General features: G+C 41.6%; 1 protein-coding gene across 4 annotated transcripts in view; it reads right to left on the bottom strand.

The window, feature by feature from the left end:
• The window catches only part of znf609b (zinc finger protein 609b), an 82830-nt gene that overhangs the window by 10979 nt on the left and 48807 nt on the right, over positions 1 to 23044 (bottom strand). For all 4 annotated transcript variants that reach the window (XM_085349810.1, XM_085349805.1, XM_085349816.1 and 1 more), the window contains exon 3: positions 12963 to 13188. In XM_085349810.1, the coding sequence (XP_085205936.1) occupies positions 12963 to 13188 (226 nt within the window). The remainder of the gene's footprint in view (positions 1 to 12962; positions 13189 to 23044) is intronic.

Genomic DNA, 23044 nt, shown 5'->3' with positions numbered 1-23044 from the left:
AAAATTTACAACCTTGGAGAGAATGTAGAGGCAGTACCACAGCTTATGAAAAACAAGCAACAAGCTCCTGGGCTCAACAGATTTCAGTGAGGATGGCTCTTTCTGACAATGTGCAAAGAAAGCTACTTGACTTCAGTGGCATTCCAGCAATCTGTCACACTTAGAAGCTTCTGCGTTGCCTATTTGGCTCATGTGAATACTGTAGCATTCGGTGTGAGCTACACGATCCCACTTGTGCTAAGTGTGACACCTGAGCTCACGTTTTACAGTCTAAAATGAGAGATTCTAACATTAGAGATAAAATTAAGATTCGTTTAAGATTGCATTAACTAAAATCCTTGTACGTGGATGTTTAACTGCGGGAGTACGTTTCATATTAATTCAAGCCACATTCCACACGGCGGCTCCTGTTGAAGGTCGTTTTAAATGGACGCTGCGACGGCAGGCAAACGAAGGATAATCCGAAGATTTGACCCGTAAATTCAGAAGTGAATCATCAACCAAACGGCTACAGTGGTTCAGGAGCAACGACTGTGCACAAACACATTCTGAATTTATTGCCCACACCATCCCCCCTCTCTCTCTGCTGGTGACCTCAGCTTGCCACTTCAGCACTGCAGAGAAACTGGAGGCTGCAGTGAGCTAACTTATCTAATGGCACAGGAATGCTGGCTGGCAGCTTCCATCCCTCCGAACATTTTATTAGCTTAGGAAACCTCTCTTGCTCACCCCATTTTCCCTCTCTCCTTCACCCTCACCCTCATTTCCTCTTTTCAATGGTATAACCATCCCTGGCTTACAATCTTTTCCCCTCCCACACACACACACACACAGTTCAAGTCACAGTTCAGACCTCATTTTTCTCTTGCTGCCTCTGGCATAAAGCAGCGAGTGTATAAGGCATTTATATATGTTTACAGGAACCTGCTGACACTTGGCTACAAGTCTCTTCCTTCAATCTATGGCTCAAAAGCATGAATGTTGGGTCCAGGCAAGATCCAACTGCAAATGTCATTTGTGTGTGTGTCTGTGTGTTGCGTAAAGAGAGGTTCTCCAGTTCAGATTTCTGTCACATTAAAAGAACCCAGACCCTTTCTGAAACGCCTTCAACAGCACCCTCTCCCCACCCCCCTAAGCTCTCCAAACACTCCAGCACAAAATGGCTCTGGCAGCTGGTCGTGGCAGGATGTAAATCAAGGCAGGGCAAATGAATGAGTGGCCTTTCATGATCTGCAGGATATAGCCTTCCCGGCGTTCTCTAGAGAAGGGTTTAGAAATTACACTACGAGTTGTTAAATGATTTAAAATTAGCATTTGGTCTTTATGTTTGACTGTGTCTTCAGTCGCTGGAACAATGCATGAGCTTAAGAGGGAATTAAGTGTTAGTAATGCCAGCAGCACTGATTGAGACACTTAAAAGGGAAAAAAAGCATTTTCAGATACACATTTCTTTGCCATTTGCTTGAGTCAATAAGAATTTTGACACGACCGCCTGGAAGAGAAAGCGACACATATATTAAGCTTTACACAGATTTACTCGAGCTCAATCAAAGTGAATGAGTGGTATCTCTTAAACCATTTTTGAGCCACTACAAAGGTTTTCCATCACAACTCAGGTCTGAGCTCAGTTATCAAGGTCTTTGACAATCTTGTTCTGAAGAAATTCCACGCCGCATTTTATCTTGTGATAAGCATCGCTGTCTTGTTGGAAAATAAATCTTAAGCCACAATCTATTTGACACTGGCTGTTTTGCATGAGATTTTCTTCAGGAATTTCCCCATCTTTCCCTCAGCTACAGCTATCATGTGACAGCCAGTGAAAAGCAGATCACAGCGTAGGGTTTCAAATGTTTAACCTCGTGTAGGCAAAGTGGAGGACGGGTGATGAGAATAGATGGCGTGATCAATTTGCATTTGCAGTCTAAATAGCTTGCTGATTTGATTGGAAAGAAATATTATGAGCGGTCAGAGCAAAGGGTCAATTGATACCTTAATTATACTATAAAATGCAAAACATTCTGGAAATCTATTGGGGATGCAACAGGAAGTGTCAGAGGGTCATAAAGAATGTGTTTATCATTGTATGCTTCCTTCAGTGATGACAAACAGCATCATTAACAATATCACAGCAACACGTGAACTATACTTCTACATCAGATCTACCAGAACCCCATTTTAACCCTACGTCACGACCTTGTATTTAACCTGACGTGCACCAGATAAAAGGAGTTTCTGGTTACTAAGAAGGTTAGGATGCAGATTTCCCACAGAAGTCTACATCAAGCCTAAGGTACTTGATAGTTTTAATTGTATGACCCTGGTAAGCCGATATTTTGTATGCGCCTTTACTCTTCAACACAGCCTGAACTCTTAGGCAAGCTTTCTTGGTATTTCTTAATACCAGCTCTACTTTGGATATTGGCTGCCTTTTGTTCAGTTCTTTGTCAAGATGATCCAACACTACTTCAGTAATGTTGAGGTGTTCCTCTGTGTGTGGCTGTAGACACTCACCTCTCTTCTGACCTCCTCTGTACATAGTAACACTGATTTGAAATAAAAATGTCCAAATTTACATTCATCACTCCATTAGACCTGTTGACACAGATTTTCAGTAGAGTTCTTGTGTAATTTGGCATAACCTGGCCATTTCTCCCTATTTCCCTTCCTAAAGAATGGCTTCTTGACAGCCACCCTTTCATTGGGATTAGAGCTGGGCGATAGAACGATAACGATATGTATCGCGATATAACTTTTACTCGATAGAGAAATTAAGCTATCGCGATAGACCTCGCCGCTCTTGTCCTCTTAAAAAAAAAAAAAAAAAAAGTCAGCCAATCCAAATTCAGTAGCGCAGAGCCGAACCAATCACAGCCGCAGCGTCACGTCGCGTGACTTGTTACGTACAGCACAAGTGCCAAGCCGCACGTGTGTTTGTTTGGGAAGCAGCCAGCGGGTAATGGAGCCAGCGCGTAATGGAGGAAATGAGTGTGCCGACTAGAAAAATCAACCGAGCGTGACCGAAGAGAAAACAGATGATGGTTCCAATGCCGGAGAGATCGTCGAACGGAAGAGCCATAGAAGTTCCGTAGTGTGAAGGTATTTCGGCTATTTCAAGTCTGACAAAAAACAGAGTAGCGTGCACTGTAAATTGTGCCGAAAGCAAGTCTGGAAATACAATAAACTGGTGCATGCGTCACACTGTGCGCCACGTTATTGTTTCGGTGAAATGAATTTCTACAATACTGTTAATTCTACTCTCTGCAGTGTTTAAATGCTTACATATACACACAGTTACTGTCTGTCCACACATACGACTCGGTTCTGCTTCTATGCCCCAGCTTTGTTTACTTTTTCCCACCGAGGCTTCTAGACTTCTGATTGGCCAACATTTCGGCACGGTTAGGAATCTAGCGCCACCTGCTGCTTTGGCATGTTCATAGCAGCGTTTTCCTTCATTTCTGCCTTTATGTGTGGACGGGATTATTTTTTAAAACGAAAACGGAAAATCTCCGTTTTCAAAAATACCCGTGTACGTGTGGACGTAGCCTCAGTCTCTGACTGGAAGCGCTAATTCGTCATTCGGCTTTTGTCAGACTAAAGTAACTGTTAAAACTGTTTGAAAAGCTCAGCTATACAACAAGGAGAGATTGAGAATTTCCTTTTAGTTCTCAGTTTATTTGATATTGACAAAAGTTAGTCAGTTTTGTCTGTTCTTCTGTAAAACAAACTAAGATTTATTTTTAGAATTAATATTTTGTTTCTAAGTGGAATTGACAATTTAGTCTGTTTCGTTTGTTCTATTTTGAAACTTAAACGCTTTAGCGGCTGCCTTTTGTGTAGTTTGCAATATTTGCCTTTATTTATCTGAAAAAGTCTCATGTTCCTTAAGTACATCTACCCTGTTGAACTTATTATGGGAAATAAATATTTAAAAACAAGCTGCTGATTATTTCACATTTTACTTGTGAGCAACGGCACATTTAAATCTTACAAATATAGTTATTTGGCTTATATCGTGATAGATATCGTTATCGCCTGAAATGAAAAAAACATATCGTGATATGAAAAAATCTCATATCGCCCAGCTCTAATTGGGATAATTTCTGATGAGACTTCAGTTAACAGTAGAAAGGCCAGATGCATCTCTCAAGTCCTATGTCAGGTCTTTACTGCATTTTTCCTCCCTATTTCTTAAAAACATGGCTTTCAGATATTGTACAACATGCAGATAATTTTTTTAGGCCTGCTGCTTATTTAGTCCTCCTCTTGTCCGTTTCCTCAGATTTGTTTAAGGACTCACTGAACACCACATTGAGATATTCCAAGTTTTCAGCTAATAGCTCTTTGAAAATCATCTTGTTGGTGCAAAAAGTACTATTTTATGTATTGTACACTGTTATCTTTAACATTTTTCATACATTCTAAAAAGAAATGAAAACAAGTTTTGTTTGATTTTTACGGACTGCTACTTACAAAGTATCTAAGGATATTAAAATTAAAAAAAATCTTTGCCAAGTTATCTGTCATTCCTTTAGTTAGGCGACTTTTTACTGCCTGAATAGGTCACTGTTAAGTGGCTAACTAAAAAAACAAACATTCCTCTAACAATGATTAGTTACAATGACTAGACTGAAAATGAATAAAAAAAGTAGCCAGTGCCCAAAGAAAAACTTTGAAAGATCTATTGCTCAAAATCACACCAAAACAATTATATCTGGCTACTTGGAAGTAAAATATAAAGAAATGAAGGGTGGCTTAAGACTTTTGCACATTAGTGTATTGTACTCCAATAGTTCAGAGTCAGTGACAGTGACCTTTTGTATAATCCATGTTTGCTGTTGTCTCTTTTCCCCCACAGAGGTACCTTCCTTTTGGCTGCTTTCCCATGCTGAAGCCAAGCAACCCTGTAATCCTGTCAGCGGTCCTTGGCTTCTGGGTCAGCTCAGATATCTGCTTCTAACCTACTCTGAATGCTAATAACGTAGTTCCTTGAATGTTATCTGGGACACCTCAAGGACATTTAAACAAGTTGTGCTGAAACATTTATCAAAATAAGAGGAAAAAAAGACTTTACGTGTGTATGTTGTGCATCAATTAGACACAGTATTACCTGCTTACTAAGTAATTAAAATTCACTCCTCATCATGGGGAGTACTGGTATACGTTTTCAGTGCTGACACTTCAGTAGTTGTATCAGAGCTTGGTAAGTAAAGTTGCAAGCTCCACAGTATCAGTGTGTCAGAGATAAACAAAGCTTGGTTTGCCCCATACTAAAAGCAACAAGGATTAAAAATTCTATTACACAACTGTCATCTTGCAAATGTTTCAAAATTTCTTCCGTCCTGGTAATTATTTACTGTAGATGATACTTTATGAGCAACACTCTAAATTCTTCCTGCACTACCGAGTAGATGACATTTACACTTCATTAAGCAACCGTTATTGTATATTGATGGCATGAGTAGCTGATTGCACAACTATTCCATCTTTGAGAAAATTAATATTTATGCAGGTTATTAAAAAAATCTGATGCTTCATGCTTTCATTTTAATGCTTAACATTTATTACACTTTACATTGCGTAATTTTAACTCAGCTACTCAAAGTTTTGACAGGGGTTTCGAAATCCACTGAATTTGTTAGCCATATCAAAAATATGCCCAAGGGTATGTAACAAGATCAGGTTTCAAAGCTGGAACTGAAAAGCTGTTTGAATTTATCTGCACACTTTCATCCTTGGAATCATTTTGAAGCCGTTAGGACAAAGATGTCAATGTCATGTCTGTCTAAACACGGAAAGCCCTCGACATAACAACCCAAACAAATTTCCCTGTGGCAGAAAGCAAATTACACAAGGAGAACTTTCCATGCGTGATCATTTGTTTACACACACACAGAGTTACAGATGAGTGTTTGTGTGGGCCAACAATTCCCCCCCCCCCCTTCTTTCCTTCACTGGATTTGTCTCGAGGGAAGAAACAAGACTGGCGTTCAAAGATCAAAAAAATACAACTTGCACTTTGAAACTGCAGTTCACTTGGGATTTGTTTTCAAAGGGAGGCTTGCTGTGTGGTGGAAGAAAAGGGTCTGAAATTATGTGGAGCAAACATGGTTTCCTGCAATTCCCCCTCTTACTCCCCTCCCTCCCCCTGTCAACCTTAATAGGGTCACTCAGGATGGCAGAGTGAAATCCACATTAATGAGAGGAATTGACCTGTAATTTCACCACTCATTTCCTTTCAATGCTATTGAACAACAAACAGAACCCCAACTGAAGCGCCAAACTTTCCCGTTTGCTTTGCTTAGCTTGTGTGCTGCAATGGTGTCCACCATGCCCTACCCCTGCCTTCAAACTCCCTTCCTCACCACTTAACACATTTCATTAGGCCTCAGTGGGGCCAAAATATCAGGTCCTCTGCTGCTGGTGAAATCTGCGAGGGCCACGGGTTCACTGGCTGACCCCTGCTTTGCCCCATCTCAACAGGAATCCAATGGGGTTAACGGCATTTTCACTGACTGACCTTGTCAAAATGCCTTTGTTATCTTTGAAAATGTAATGACTGGGTGCGATGTTATACGACTCCCCTCCCAAAACACCAAATTAAAGGGTTCTGTTTGTCTAAGTGTGTGAAAGGAATTTCAGTTTAAAAGCCAGGCAATCCCTAAAAAAAAATAAAAATAATACTTATGTGAACAATTACCAGCACTTGCAATTATCACCTTTTCAAACAGTTGGATACAAATATGTAGAACTTCAAAAAAAACAAAGAAAAAAAAAGAACATTCACCATTTTCTGTGCAGTAAAAGCACCATTTATCAAGGTTGCATGAAGACAAGAAAGTGAGAACAATGAGAGAAAATGCCAGTGTTCATTACGGAGAGAAGATAAAAGATAGCTGTGTGCTGCCGCGAGCAATAACTGTAACCTTGACAAATTAAGTGTTTGAGCATTCAAGTGTCGGGAGTGCATTTCCAACAGCCCGTTTTCATGGTGCGGCTCATAAAACGAAGTCGAGCTTGTCCATTTGTGTCAGTGTCAGAGCAAAATCTCCTAAGGCTGACCTTTGCATTAAATGCTGGGCAAACAGCAATTTGGGAACAACTGTAGGATTTGTCTGAAACACTGAAACATACAAACTGACACATTCTTTTGGGGGGGGGGGGGGGGGGGGGCTACAGTATAATTGATCCATCCAGAATCCATCAATATTTAGGGGTGACTTGTCCAGTTTGGGACATACTGGGCTGTAGAGATGCCTGCCTTCTCTTGAATATAATGGAACTCGATGATGCTTGCCTTGTGGTGCTCAACACATCAAAAAAACAGAAGAGAAGAACAACTCAGCAGCCATGTCTCTCTGAAAAATCACCATTTCCCCAACCCTGTTGTGTGCCAACTCCATGCAGGAAACATTTTCTCTTTACTGAACTGCATCTGCCAACCAAAAGAAACTGGAAGCTATAGCTAATATTACAACTCTCCCGAAGGGGACAGCATTAAAGTTTGCATCTCGTCACAAGGTCACCGCCAGAAGCCTCTCCTTATGAAAAGATTCATGCTTTCTTCAACCGAGTGATCCAGTTTTTTAACTGTCCAGTATTTCTAAAGGCAACTAACAACTATTGCAATGCTTCATTGTGTAAGCACATCCTCAGCTGAATATTAATCTATAATCTTCACCAACAACCAGTGAACCAGCCTCTTTTCACTTTCCTGGCCTGTTTCACCCACAGTCCAGTGTGACATAATAAAAACAAAACCTAATGTGCTGTAACCAGACGTGACCATGAATACAATATGTAAATATAATCTGACCTCGGTACAGATCTGGGAGACCTTAGTCTCATTTCCATCCAGCTATCCCAGTCTGACCTGCAATGACTACAACCATGCAACTGTAAACAGGAAGTTTAAACACTAAATAAAGGAGTTGGGACACTTCCTCATTCCTGAAATGCGAGAGGTCAGTGGCAGTCACAGTTGAACTGACCCTCTTACATCTGCTATTTTGTCCATAACAAGCAAACACCATAAACACATTCATGTCAATTCTGTGCATCTCTACTATCCTCTGTGCAATAAGTTCCTGGCAAAGAAGAAACTGAACACTGTAAACTTTGCAGTCGTAAGCCCTGTTACAAGAAAAAGGGAGAGAAAAAAAAGTTGCTGACATTAAGCTGAGAAGAAAAAGTTACAGATGACTAGCGGTTCAGACGAGGCTACGTTTGATGATTTTATTTTAGATTTCAGAGAATTCAAGTGAGTCCTCTGAAAAGTTCAGCCTCCGGTTCGCGAGAGGTAAAAGTGAGAAGTCGCTCTCGACAGACAAGAATAACAGCCTGTGAGAAGGTCAATTCTCTCACAGCACTGAGAGGCAAGGGAGGGTTGCATTAGTATGCTTTCCACACAGCTAGACATTATCAGACACATGCAGCAGGTTCTTCCTCCCTAAGAAGGGGGGGAAAAAAACAAGCAGCTATGAATGTTTACTCTTGCAGAGGGAGTAGATGAGCAGATCACAAACAAGCAAAGCTTGTAACAGCCAGAGGAAGGGAGAAAATTGACATCTTTACCAACTGCAGTTATTACTGGAAATAATGTGTATGAAGACAATCCCAGCTTCCTTAAATGCCACCATTAAAAAACAGTCACCCTTAAAACAACCCCTCTGGTGTTTTGCCTTAAAGGAGATGGTGTTGAGATTAAGATACGGACCTGCCAAAGGCGTGTTACTCAAGTTCTCCTTGATGTGTATATAGCAAACATGATATCTTATGACAGCCACTGGCGAAGCCTTCAATTCCTCCAGGCACACGATTTACGACTCAAGACGGTTTTAAGTGCTTAAAAAAATGCAGTTGTCAGCCAGTAAGAATAGGAGCCGTTACCAGCATCTCTCTCTTTAGAGATTTGGGTTCACACGTGGGCGCCATCTTGTTAACACCACCGGGGGACTAAATTAGCGACTAACAAGACGAGCCTGCTCCGTCAGACAATGACGAGCCATCGATGGCTAAAGTTCCCTGAGTGTTGTTTCAACAGCATATTTAGGAAAACTGGCAAATTCTTTAAATATGGGAGTGTTATTTTCTTTCCCTTTTTTCCCCTGGAAATTGGCCACTTCCACTACTGCACAGTGAACACTGATGAGGGTAAAGATTGGCTGGGTGGATTGGAAACTGAAGTGACTAAGGAACTGGCAAATGAAAATGTACTGCATGGGGGCTGCAGAAAGAAAAATAAGTATCGTTTCTACACTTTTCTCTGAAAGGAGCCTTTAGTGCTAACAGAAGTTGGTCTTCTCTGATTGATTTTTCACTCCGTGTCCTTCTTGCTCATTGGCCTGGCAGACAGCTACAGGCCTCCTGACAACGTTCGCTCTCATTTCAAGGACAGCCTCTAAGGTGGGTTCACGGAGAGCGGCCACCGCTCGCCTTTGTAAAAACATTTCAATGAGGCCACTGACAGGTGTCTTCAAAGGAGCAAGGAAGCATAACTGGCAAGTTAACTATAGAGCCAAGTACTCCTTTCATACAATATTCCCCTTTTCAACTCTCTGACAGGGTCGGAGAAATAAAGGAGAGGGGAAAAAAGGCATCTCTCAAATGTTTATACAGAAATCTCCGTTTCACACTGACCTCCATTCCATGCAGATGCCAAATGGCTTTTAACTTCTGTGCTAAAGCCAATGCTTGCAATGCTGCAATCATGTGCGCTGCATAAATAATCCACGAGACAAACATTTATCACAAGCAGCCTGTATTATTTCTCTATTAGGCAGCTCAAGAAGCTGTGGGACCAGCTTGGGGAATAGCCTGCTGTGTACTGGAGGGTTGGTGTGTTTGAATGCCACACTGGCACTGGCATGGAGCTGCGGTGTTTGGCCAAAGGGCCCCCCCTTCTGTGTTCCCTCTGCCCTGGGGCAGGAGCCAAGGCGTTCTGGGCTGCGTTTCAAGAGCAATAAACTTCTCCAGCATTTTAGAGATGGCATTTGGAGGTATCAGCATGCTAAGCCTGGGAGGGGTTGGCCCATTGCTCTGCCGACACGACCCTGGGAGCTGCTACTGCCTCGTCTGCGCCGAGGGGATTTGTGTCAGTGCCGGGCCTTAAAATACCACGGCTCTGCGTTTCTGCCTTCCTCCTGTCTACACTTCACTCACCCCCAGACTGACAGCATGACACAGACTCACTTTATCACATATTATCCATTTATTTTCATCCTGTGTGTCCTAAATGCAGTAAAGGGTGCTTTTTTAAAGCCACAGTGGGTTACTTTGGTCACTTTGAAATCCAAGTTACATTAAGGCTTCCGTTTAGATCCAGTCATAATCCAGATCCGGCTACATCTGAGCTCTCACATTACGCGGGATGAAAAATTTACCCGGCCCTCATCAGCCAAGATTCTTGTCACCGCTGACCTAAAGGTGCAGCTCCTGTAATCACATTTTGTTGCTTGCTTCCTCCTCATCTGTTTCTTTCACTGGCACATGTTGACTTGGGTGAGGCACAGACAATTACTGGGAGCCTGTTGTTCATTTACTCCCACAAGGCAGAAAGGCGGAGGTGATGAAGCAGCTGTTGGATGGCATGCCAAATGAAATGCACGCGCATGCATGCACGCACACACACACACGCAGCGCATGCCTAAACAGCTCTCTGTCATGCAGAGAAGTGTGTGTGTGTGTGTGTTGGGTGGGGGGAGACTGCTCAACTTCACTGCTAATCAGAATGCCTCTGCTACGTCTTTGGGGCCTCAGTTTTGTTGCCTCTTCCCTGGTACTCTGCCTGGATTCGCCTGATTCCCTCATTTGGTTCTCATTTGTTCGGCTGCCACACGGTGCAAGAAGTCCACGTTCTCTTAGGGGAAACGCAGCTGAACAGCAGTTTGATGTAAGCGGCATCTGGGTCTCTTTCATTTTAAAACTAGCCAGTGGGCTGTCGAGGGGGTGAGGGTGGCTCGTACCATTAAAATGATGTAGAAGCAACACGCGTCTTTGTGTCGTTTAATGTAGTGTGCACAGTACAATGGGGGATATTGAGAAATGTCTCATTGCAAGACCCAGCCCAGATTCACCCCTATTATCTCTGCTACACTGAAAGGTTTACTGCATATCTGTCAATTTAACACCAAGCAAAGGTTCAGAAACGGCGCGCATTTCAGCCACAGCTCGCAGCTCTCTCTTAAAAACACACCAGCTGGGGCCGAGTCAGTCAGCAGTGAACAAGCTGCTGTCTTCAAAGAATGTAATACATTTCTAAAATACCAAAAAGAGTGCGCAAGAGACAACTACAGGGCCACTCTATTTTTATCAAACTCGTTGCTTTATCCTTTATATGATATTCACCTGATCTTCTACCTTTAAGTTTTTTTGTTTTCTTTTTTTAATTAAAAAAAATGGCTTCAAAGCAAAGGAAGTGGGTTGATGCCTCGAAAACCTGCTGGTGTCTACAGCTCTGATAGCCACAACAACCTGTGCGCTACACCTGCTGTCTGCCCAAACCGCCCTCCAACCGGCTACTCTCCACCACGCCGCTTTTAAAACCACTCAAAGCTCCCACCAACATCCTCCCCACTGAGCCAGATAGAGTAGAGTCAGAAGAAAACACAGATCCATCAGGCCAAACCACTACCTCTTTCAGCCAAAATAGCAGCTTTGAGAGAGCGGAGTGCAGGCAAAGGACAGGCTCGGTTGGGGAAAGGGAAGGGGGCAGGGCGTGCGCGCTCGAGAGAGGGAGGCTCAACCGCTCCGTGGGAGGCAGAGAATGAGGGAGCGCAAACATAGTACTGGTGCTGGCTCGGAGCCATGTTTGTGTCACTAACAGAAGTAGCCTTGTCCACCCCTCCCCCTCGCAGCCGCACCACCACCCCCACCCTGCCATAACCCCCTTGCCTTGCACTCGCTCTCTCTCAGTTTGCTTGGAAACAAGAGTCAAGGGGCGACTGGCTGGATGCTTGGTAACAGAAAAGAGCTGCAGTACAGAGCAAAAATCAAAAAAAAAAAAAGAGGAAAGAGAGGGGAGAAAAGCCACTCAATAGCAGGGACTGTGCTTTGGGAATGTTGATGAGGCAGGGACCTTTTTTTCCCTGTTTGGTTCCTCCAAGCGAACCAACAAACAGCTCTGTGGATGTGTGGGCGATTTGTACTCAGCATGCCCGCAGAGAGACTGAGAGCAAGCTGCTTTGAAGATTAGGTGTTTGCATTATTTCACATCCACAAAAGGAAAAAAAATAAAGTGGGGGGGGGCAGTTCTTCAGAACCAGCAGAACCTGATGGTGTGATAGTGATACATCTTAAAATTAAATGAGCTGTATGAGGTTTTCGATCAAAGGGAGGAAAACTCAGAGTGTATAAGATTTCCCTCGGACTGCACTGCAGAAAAGGAGCCCACTATTTTCCCAACTGGCAGGCTTGCGGAAAACAAAAAAAAAACAAAGGAAAAAAGAAAAAGTGCTTTGTGTTTGAGGCATGTTGCTGCAGAACAGATATCTCTGTGCAACAAACTTCTGTCTGCGTACTAAGAAAAAAAGAAAAATATCCCCCCCCCTCCCGAACAAAAACAAAGAAATCAAGGCCACCTAAGAACTGCCTGCCAACTACTATTTTTCTTGGCAATATTACGCAGCATGTGCGCTGGTAAAGCACGCATTAGTACCACCAACAACAACCATTTCCTGAGGCTGTCTGAGCATATCCAATTACATTTTAGGAGGCAAATATGTACAGTAATGACAGCAAGATGATTTTTTTTAAATGACAGAAGATTCACTAAAGCTTTGAAAAACCAATAGCTCTTTGATGTTAATATGCAAACACATAGCTGCTCTGGCTTTGTAAATAAAAGGAAGAAAGAAAACCTATCCCATATGTTTTTACCTATTTTCTTTAACTCCACAATCCACAGCTTATTTGTTTTAAAGGGAAGAGATTTACAAAGCAGCACGTTAAACTGCTCCACTTACCGTCTTCAGTTTCCTGCCACACTATGCCTTCAAGATTGACACTGGTTCCAGGCTCACAGGGCCCCAAGCACTCCGGTTCGGTAGACAGGGCCACGTCTGATGTGTTCACCGCCACCGAGCGTGTGCGCACCATTATCTGCTCGCATGGTGAGGCAATCTCACTGTTGCCTACTGTGGCCAGGAGGTGGAGGGGGGGTGGAGCTGGCGTGGAGACAGGAGATTCCATCTGTGAAGGAAGAAGTGGAGGTTCAGAGAAATAGAAACACACTTCAGAATCACTCTCTAAACAGATACGGGCCAGATGTTGAGTCTCAGACCAGCGGATGCCACAATGAGAGGAAGTGAACAAAGCGCTGAATGCATCGAGGACATTCTGGTATTTCAGTGGACTTTAAAAGCTAGCTTGGTTACAGAAAGCGTGATGCAGCAGTTAGCAATGCACTGCTGTGTTTTTCCTCACTTCAGTGGTGATTAGCAGGCAGGGAAGGCAGAAGTGGAAATCTGAAAAGGACCGTATTTGTTATACGAGGTCGGCCAAACAATCCCTCCCCGAGCTTTCCTCCCTCGCACACTGCGAAGCGACGCTCGTGACACCAAATCATCTCGCAGACTGATCACTCATTAATTTCCTCAATTAAAGAGCTAGTTGTGGCAAAGGAGTGGGCTGCTCGGGGTCAGTAATTGATTCCACCTGTTCTGACACTCTGTGACAGTAATGAAGAGACAGTGGGCCGACACGGAGAAGGAAAATGAAAAGGACAGCAAGGGAGGGAGCCGATGAGAACATCTGAGGGGAAGAGAGAACTGCAGGCTGAAAAATGTGTAGGTGGGAAAGAGGCACAGAGGAAGAGTGATGGTGATTTAAGGGCCGGAGTGACACCAAGCTTAGCGCTCTTTATTCAAGGTAGTCGACATTAAAGCGCTCCAAATCATTAGCACTGAACTGCAGGAGGAATGCCACGCCGCAGCCAGCACCGCACATTTATTAATTGGGCATAAACCACTCAGTGCTTGGGAATATGCTGCCAATGCTGGATCCTATTAGACTTAGAAGACAAAACAACAATTGACACGTTGGATTATAAGCCTGTACACCCTTTAAATAATTGTTCTAATCTACTTACTGCTCCGAGCTGAAAACGATGTAGAGAACTACAACAAGTCGGTGCTGCAGATGGTGAAGTTACCGCTTACATCTTAGGGATGTCCGTCCACCATTTTATCTGAGAATGAAACAGCTGAAGTGTTGGGAAACTAAACTCTACTAAAGGGACGAGCACAAAACCAACATTTATCGTTTCCAGATGATGAATCCTACTTTAGTGTAATTTTTCAAACAAGTACCCGCAACAGTAATGACATGAGCCACATCGATACTTTTTATCCAGTTACATTTGCTGCTGATATTACCATGGTACCACGCAAATGTTGCATTTGTTCAAATCGAATATTACCGTGCTAAACAGTGTTCACCACGGTAAACAATATAATGCCTTCTCAACACTGATCATGCTCTGAATGCTGTTCAAAGCACCACTTTACTTAGGTAGAGCTTTTCACAGCCAGCAATGCTTCATGAAATGAGGGGGTTACATCCAAAACCACCATGATGCTCAATTACTGCAAATGCCACTATGTTTTTCTGCTTTTTTGCATTTTGGGCTATCACAGTTGAACTCGCCTCACAAAAAACACTGAAAAATCTGTGCCAAACATGAATTAAAACCATTAGCATTTTCATTTCCCCATGTCTCTGTGCCTTTAAGGGGGACTTTTAAAATATAAACTAGGGCTGGACAATTAATAGAAAATGAACCAACATTCAGAGCCTCAAATTGATGGAATCTTTCTGGCTTTGTTTTTAAACTCTATTAATATTTGCCCCATTATATACTATCCCCTTTAAAACATACTACAAAGAGTTGTCACGTGACTCTTTCCCATTCAGTCCGCGACACGGAAACATCATTGAATGAAAGTCAAACATTGAGCCAGTTGGAACAACTCCAGCCGTTTGTGCCAAATAAAAAAAAGCTGTGTCTGTTGTTCGGATACATTTTTGGCATCAATAAAGACAACATTAAACAGAAAGCAGAAAGCTGTGCTAAAAATTGCTTTAGTGACCGAAGGTAATACCACCACCAGGAGTGCATCATATTAGCTAAAAAGTATCCTAGCATTTGCAGTTGAGTATACAGTACAAACATAGTGAACTATGAGGACTATGATGCGTGTGTAACAATAACTGTTTATTAATTGAAATCGGGGTAAAACATTCTATTAATCGTGATTTTGATTTGAGGACTATCGCCCAGCCCTAATGCACACTATGAATTATTCTGTGTGAAGTGCATCAATCACAAAATAAAGACTCGCGCTCTGTTGTGAATCGAGTGCTTTAAAAACCAAACATTAGTCTTCAATGAAATCTAACATTAGCTCAAGACATGTCATCATAGAAGCTTTATATTTCATGGTTTAGTGAAATCAGCGTGGATAGTCCATTTCTCCCAGTGCTCAGAGGAAGAGCAAATTAATGAGTGCAGAGAGCGACAGACTCTCAGGGCTAACGACATAGTAATCACTGTGTGTCAGTTTCTGATGCATGATGTGGCCAAGCTGCAGGCCAACTGAGACAATGAGACAGGACAGGTAATCACCCAAGCTGTCACCGCACGCTGTTCTCAGGCACAGGGCTGCAGACAAGACCGCACAATAAACCCTCCCTCAGAGTGACAGCAAACGGTGAAAGGTGATAAACAGGTTCATGCACGGCCTACTTTAAATGGACTCAACTCTCAAACTGCTCCTAAACTGTGTCCACAATTTAGGAGCTGACATCTTGGATACATTTCTGGCCAAAGCTAGTCGACCACATTATGGTCTGGCAATAACCGGCTTATCGCAATGAAACTACTATGAGGTCCACACAATTAAAACCTGCAGTAAAAATGACTGATAAAACAGTTCGTGGGACATGTGCTTTAATCAGCCACTTCATTATTAATTATTTACTCATACAGACTGACCCACCTTTGCTATATTGCATACAAGTCCTGCAAACCATTATTCTGGAATACAAATGTCCAATTAATCCCTTTCAATTTAACAAGTAATAATGATTGTAGCCTTCTTCTCTTCATATTTTTCTACATATTTGAAAACAACATTATTTTAGCTAAAACGACGTGCATTTGTGCATGTGTTGAGTTATAGGAGGCTAATGAAAGGCTCTAGTAATGAATTATGGAAAACGCAGGTTGAGTGTCACAGCAGAGTGGGGTTCAAGGATTCCCCTGGTTTCTAGGAGTATCAGAAGCCTTTTAATCATTGTACCTCTCTAATTATTTGTATGAAGAACACTGACTGCTGGTGATTCCCAGAACAATTATAATTTCCATTAATGAACTTGAATTCCACATAGGGCTGGGCCATATTATACCGTTCACGGTAATACCGGTATAATGTTAGGCAACGATAGGAAAATGAAATATCGCGATAGAATATGAGTAAAACGCGCATGCGCAGTGCCTTTGTTTTCATACGCACATGGCCGATTGTTGAGTGAAACAGATGAACCAGAATTGGTTTGTAAAAATGGTGCAACTTCCGTGATGTGGAACTGGTTTGGTGTTTGTCCGTCAGATACACAACAAAGCACATTTTTTGCAGAACATGCAAGCGGCCGTTGTTATTGTCGTATTTGTCGGACTAAGATGCTCTTAAATCTGGGAGTAATCTGGGTCCTAAACTCCGTAAACTTCAGGTCAAACAACACTGCAGCATCACTTAGAGTTAAAAACTGTCTAAATTCTTTCATCTTTAATAAAATGATCAGCATTGCTGCTTTACCAGGTGTAACTATAAAGTTTAACTTCCAGGCATCCATGAAAACAAAAGTTATTACATTTAACGGAGTTAGAAGTTAGCAGGAAGCTAGCGGAAGTTAGCTCGCTAGTTTCGCTAGTTACCTAAGCATGATATAGCATGTTCTGACTGAGAGATTTCTGAAAAAAATCAAACGTACAGCTCTGCTATCACTTCCAACATAAATGAAGACAGGAAACTAAACAGCAGTGACGTTTGTAGGGTTACTGAAGTTGGGCTAGCTGGTATATAATGATGTGCTACGTGATCGCTAGCGACACAGCTATGTTAGCATAACATAAACAGTGAAGCTGAAGGACGAACACTAACACTTTTCCACTTATAAAAGTTAACGTGAAGGTTCTTCATGGTTAAAGACAAATGCAATCGCATGACAGGATGCTGTAAACGGACCAAACTTCAGTCAGGAGAACAACTGAGATAATCCATCCACAATACGAGGTTAGTCATTAATATACTGCAACAACATGGGAATAGAGCAGCTGCCAGAGAATTCAATATTAATGAATCAATGGTACAGAAGTGGAGGAAGCAAGAAGAATGAGTTTAATAAAGTTTGATTTATCTGACTGCTTTGTTTCGCTTAATGTGCCTTATAATCCCGTGCACCTTATGGTCCGAAAAATGCGTACTGCACACTGCAGTTTAATGTTGCAAAGCACCTCTTTTTAACTTCAGTGGATATTATACATGGTTATGCTCAGGATATGTCAGCCCATTTCTACTGGAAATGCCTTTTGGTTAAACTTTCAGCAAGGAATTTGCATTTGCACTGTTACATTTTTATAAAGCTTTAATGTACATAAAAACCAGCTTCTTGTTTAAGTGAAAATAAATGGAAGGTTGTCTTTTTGCGCTAGTAATGTTGTGGAGTTGTATTTTGTCTCGCATCAATTATATCGTCGGTTATATCGTTATCGCAAATTTTCAAATATATATCGTGATAAATATTTTTGGCCATATCGCCCTGCTCTAATTCCACAGTCTCGTGCTATATTTTCAGATTAAGTAAAACCTTGCTGAGATGAGTTTTGGCTTAATTTTTTTCTGTTACCAAGCAGGGGAGGGAAAGTATTTCATTTCAACTGTCAGAAACATACAGCAGGTGATGAGCCACTCCGTATAATGCAACTATATAATAAAAATAAAAAAAACATTTACTAGGTAACTGTATTTTTTTTAAACAAAAAAAGCAGAATCACAGTGGAAACTGGAGCAGTTTTGAAAGTGCATGAATATAATTCTCCACTTCCAGGTTCTGTCTATGGATGAGTGAACAAAAGTACTTTCTCTCTGAGGCTGGAGAATGCAAAACCACACACTGAAATGCCCTGTGTCCAGCCTTTTAAAAAACCCCACATGCAACCGAACTACATAACTTGCCAGATTACAAGGCTCTACCCGACTCTCAGCCAATGCTAAATTCTATGATTTCTTCCCTCCTTGCTAGACTTCACAGAAGGATTTGGAAATCTCTCCTAAAAAAACCACAACGCTCAAGTGTCACGCAAACCTTTTCTTAACTCAAACCTTGTGCCAGCTCTACAAGAAAGCCAAAACTGGCAATAATAATGTTTAACTCGCTGGCAAAAATCCCCAAAATCCAGGACTGCTCTTGTGCATATTTCAAGAGTGCTGACTTAAGGGGAACTCTGCCTGGATTTCCAGTGTTCACACAATAAATCAGCTGTGGCAGATGGATGCTTGCTGCACTTTTAACTGGACGCATTTAACTTCAGCTTTAACTTGTTTATTAGAGTTGGGATTAAAAAAACTGAGCACTGATCTTGGGCGGCGATTATTAAAAGGATTACACTGCAGTATTATAGTGACTAAGTTGTCTTGGCTATAATCGGTGATGAGGCGCACACACACACACACACACACACACACAGTTGACTATTATAACTGTAGACACTTGAGTGCAAGTAAAACAGCTACAACCCCCGACTGTGAGATCCTTTAAAATGCCCCAGTGACAGTAACGTTAAAGTTGCTACAAGGACAGCCTGTATTTTCATTTTAACTTATGATCACTGACAGCAGCCAGTGAGAAAGGATCTGATCAGCTCCAGTGGGAGATACGGGCCGATGGGTAACTTTCTCTTTTAACATTTCCTTTAAAAGGTCAATAAAGCTGTCATGTTGCAGCTGCTGTCATTAACATGCTTTTTCCCCATTCTGTTAGGCAGTTTGCTAAAATGAGGGTCACAGACACTGCTGATGCACACGGGAATGAATAAATGGCAGCAGATCGTAACAGCGGACCAAGCTAAATATGATATACAGTCAGCTGGGAGAAGACGTAGGAAGGATTTTACAGATTGCAGGCTGTTGTGTATAAAAAAAGACGTCTTCAAATCCATACACTTTAGCTAATTGTCAATATACTCAATCAATATAAGCCTAGTCAAATGTCTCTTTGTACACACAAAAACATTTGTTAATGTTTTTTTGCCATTACTGTCCCACTTGTACAAGCAGGTCACAGAGAATCATGTGTGCAACAACAGTTCAATGTGCTTGACAGCTAAATCACACAATTTACTTTGTTGGCGATTTTTCTTCCTAAGTGTCTGCGAGAAAACACAAGCAGCGTAACCCTCGTTAGAAGCAGGGTCTTTGAGTCAGGCGAGATTGTGAATACTGAATCATGTGGACTGATGGCAGGAGTGGGTTATCGTATCCCTCTTTAAAAAAAAACAAAAAAAAAAAAACCTTTATAAAAGCTTTATGAGTAGGTACTGCACACAACAAAAGAAAGAGGAAAGAAATGCAAGCAGATTGTGTCAGTGGGAGGTTGATTAACATTGACAGAAATGTAGATGATTTAAAAAATTTTTTTTACATAATTCTTAGAAATAAGCAGTAAACATACAGTCAGCTGACATATCTTGTTAGTAATTAACTGTTTTTACACAAAGCAGCAACCTGAAATCATTAGTAGAATTTTAAAGTTTAAAAAAAAAGAAAAAGGAAGTGGTCAATTTTATTACCACGTACTGTAGTTATTTAGGAAAAATTCACTTATGTTCAGTATATTACAGTAGATAGTATGTCAGCTAGCTTAACAATGACTTAGTGAAGTAGATATTACTTTCTGTTCATGCTGGAAGAGGGAAACAAACTCCCTAGTGTCTCTCATTCTCTGTCCTAACATTAGCAGCAGTGCTTCAGAAGAAGTGAAAGCCGCACTGCTGCAATTTTGTTTATGCCAGCTGGCCTGTGTTACACCAACCCAAGGAGACCGTTGTGCGAAAAGTGAAGGCGGGAGAAAAATATTGATATGGTAATACACAGCATCACCTCCTCTTGTGATACCTGATTGGTACACTGGTGACAAATCTCATTATTTTATTAATGGTCAAGGGACCCCCATGGCCCACCTCCCCAACTTTACCAATCAGAATCACTACTTTATGACTCTTTGTGATGATATTTTTACCAAATGAATGAGGGCAAAGTCAAATTAAGTTAACTGACCTAGAGTGGGAAATTGGCGAACCACACAGACAGTGGGGGAGAGCAGAGAGCTAATTAATTTAAATGACACGTTATTAAAATTGAGAATAATGATAATACACAAACGCTGACATCTCGAAGCACAGACTAAATACACAAGACGTTCTTTTTGCCTTTTGGGACTTTGCCCCCTCTTCTTCACTTCTAGCAGATATCATGATGCATCCTAGCAACATATTGAGTTTTGAACTGGTATAACATGATAGCATCATTACTGGGGTATCATTTTAGAAACTTGAATTATTCTCTGAAAGTGGAAAGTAGTAAGCGAGATAACGTGTGCATAGTTACAAATGCTGTTGGTGAATACGTTGAGACCTAAAGTCACCAACAGTGACTGATGTATATAACCCCCAAGAATTTCCAGCCTACTAAAGCAGTAGAAATAAAACATCATTTTCGACATCAAAAGAAAGGGAGAGAAAAAAATCTGTCTTGAAAGAAGAACATGTAATTCTTTCTGACAATGAACCATTAAGTAAAAAAAAAAGGAGTCTTTGCTGACTTCTCAGCTTGGCGAAGTTAAGTGAGCCGGCTTCAACTATGTAATTCTTTTTGACTCCAGGGGCAAAGCCTGTCAACATCTTTGGTGAGTTACTGAGGTCGAAGGCCAGTCGAGATTACGCTCCTCCACTGGGACATGTAATCTGCGCAGCATTGTCGAATCGAAACATAATGAATTTAAGAACAGCAGCATTTAAATTCTAACCAATCAAGACGACGGGTATACGAAGTCTAATGATCAGCATACCGTCGCTGGGCGGCTTTTAGAGAGCGAGTTGCATTACTGAGATCATTGAAGTAACATGGCTATCAGCATTAAGCCACAATTGAAAACAAATCCTCAAGCCTCATCTAATTAGATTACTAAATTGTTCAAAAACAGCCAGGAGACACACATACCAACAAAAGAAAAAGACACATAAAATGACTGGATTCCCTTTCAAGTCCTGAAGGTCTATCCAATTGTTTTCAAACACTGCACACTGGACTAATTCCTTTTCTAAAACCACACTGTCATTCTCTTTGAAGCTCAGATGAATCGCAGAAACTGAGAGAGAAAACACAAACAGGAACACCTGACATCTATTGTAGACCACCAGCTGGCAAAAGCCACTCAGTTTCTAGGCAACTCTTCTCAGTTTTAGCTGCTAATTGCGCTTTCAGGAAAAACTAACCACGCATAAATAATACAGAGAGGAAACAAAGCTGCGATGAAGTCGGTCACCCATGACCTACAAGCTCTTTGGCGCTATAATGAGTGAGCCAGGAACTCAGTCTAAACAGTTATTGTCTTGCCATATGACTCCTTAACATTACAGCCCTGCACCTTGCACAGAAGTGACATCATTTTTTTTAAATATACGGCACACTAGAGGAATGAAGCTGGACTTCATTTGTTTTCAGCTTAGAAGCCTAAAAAGAAAACAGACTCCTTTTTCCAAACATTTTATTTGTAAACATCTCAAAGAAAATGTGATTCGAGGTCCGATCCAAGCAAGCCCAGATTTTAACACTTAATATTACGGCTCGTTTTTTATGATGCAACGCTGCCACATTTGGGAACTGTTAAAGACGAGTCATAAACATGAAAAATGTCTTTAAAGGCACCAGCTTCATATGCAGCACTGAGTCGACTTTCATCTCAAAGCCCTCGTCCACAGCTGTGAAATACAGCTCAGCTATTAGAATGACATGTAATGCTTTCGCATTTGTGTAAATTTCAGTGGTAATCAAATTTAACATCTTTTCAGTGTGACAAATTATAGCTGTATGCTGCAAATCAGAGCTACTATTTTACCAAGGCCTTTGATTATACTGAAAAAAAAAGGCATGCAAAGCTTTGTCAGAGAGAAACCTCTTGTGAGAGCATGAGAGGCTTACCTGTGGAGACATCTGCACTCACTGATGAAAGGACAACATACATTAGTCAGGAGACTGTTCCCACTGCTACCAGCTACATGACGGCAAGTAAAAGTGATATAAAAAGACAGAAGGCACATAGGGACCGCAGGGTAGAGGACTGAGCCAGGATAAGTAGAGCTTACCAATTTGCTCACTTATGAAGCAGTGGCCTAATTTGTTCACAAAAGCAAAGTCACACAGAGGAAAAAGTCTTATCCATTTAACACTGTGATCAGCTGCCGTATAACACCACAGGGTTGTGGCTCCTTACTTCTTTAGTACAAGCTATCTTGAAGACTGTGTTATGTTGACTAGCCAAATGCTATCAGATTGTCTAAACAGGCAGAAAATATAAAAACATATAACTGATCTGTTGATCATGTGGTCTAAATATGTCGAGTCTACATTAAAGCCTTGGGTCATGCTTTGGACAACAATTTAGGATAACAAGCGGAAATTAAAATGAGGAGCCACCTTTTAAGGATCTAACGATTGTCCAACTGCACTGTAATGAGGACACAATCTTTTTGTCTGAACTGTTACATCCCTGTGGGGGAATCATTTGTACCCATTTAGTTCAGAGATTTCTCAGGCGGGCCAGATGCTTAGTTGATTGAATGGCTAACATCCTCTTGTCTTGGTTCAGCTTGACCTTGTCAACCTAATTCCTTCGTCTCTTCTCTGGTTCAGCTAGCTGCATTGAGCCTAGGTCTGGTATTGTTTGTTAGAGGACGGGGTGGGGGTTGGGTTATGTGCATAAGTGGGGC

This window comes from Diplotaxodon limnothrissa, linkage group LG1, assembly GCF_057381915.1.
Source record: "Diplotaxodon limnothrissa isolate DT_005_m linkage group LG1, D_limnothrissa_male_GT1.1, whole genome shotgun sequence".
In the NCBI taxonomy this organism is placed as follows: Eukaryota; Metazoa; Chordata; class Actinopteri; order Cichliformes; family Cichlidae; genus Diplotaxodon; species Diplotaxodon limnothrissa.
This window is presented reverse-complemented; position numbering and strand designations above follow the sequence as displayed.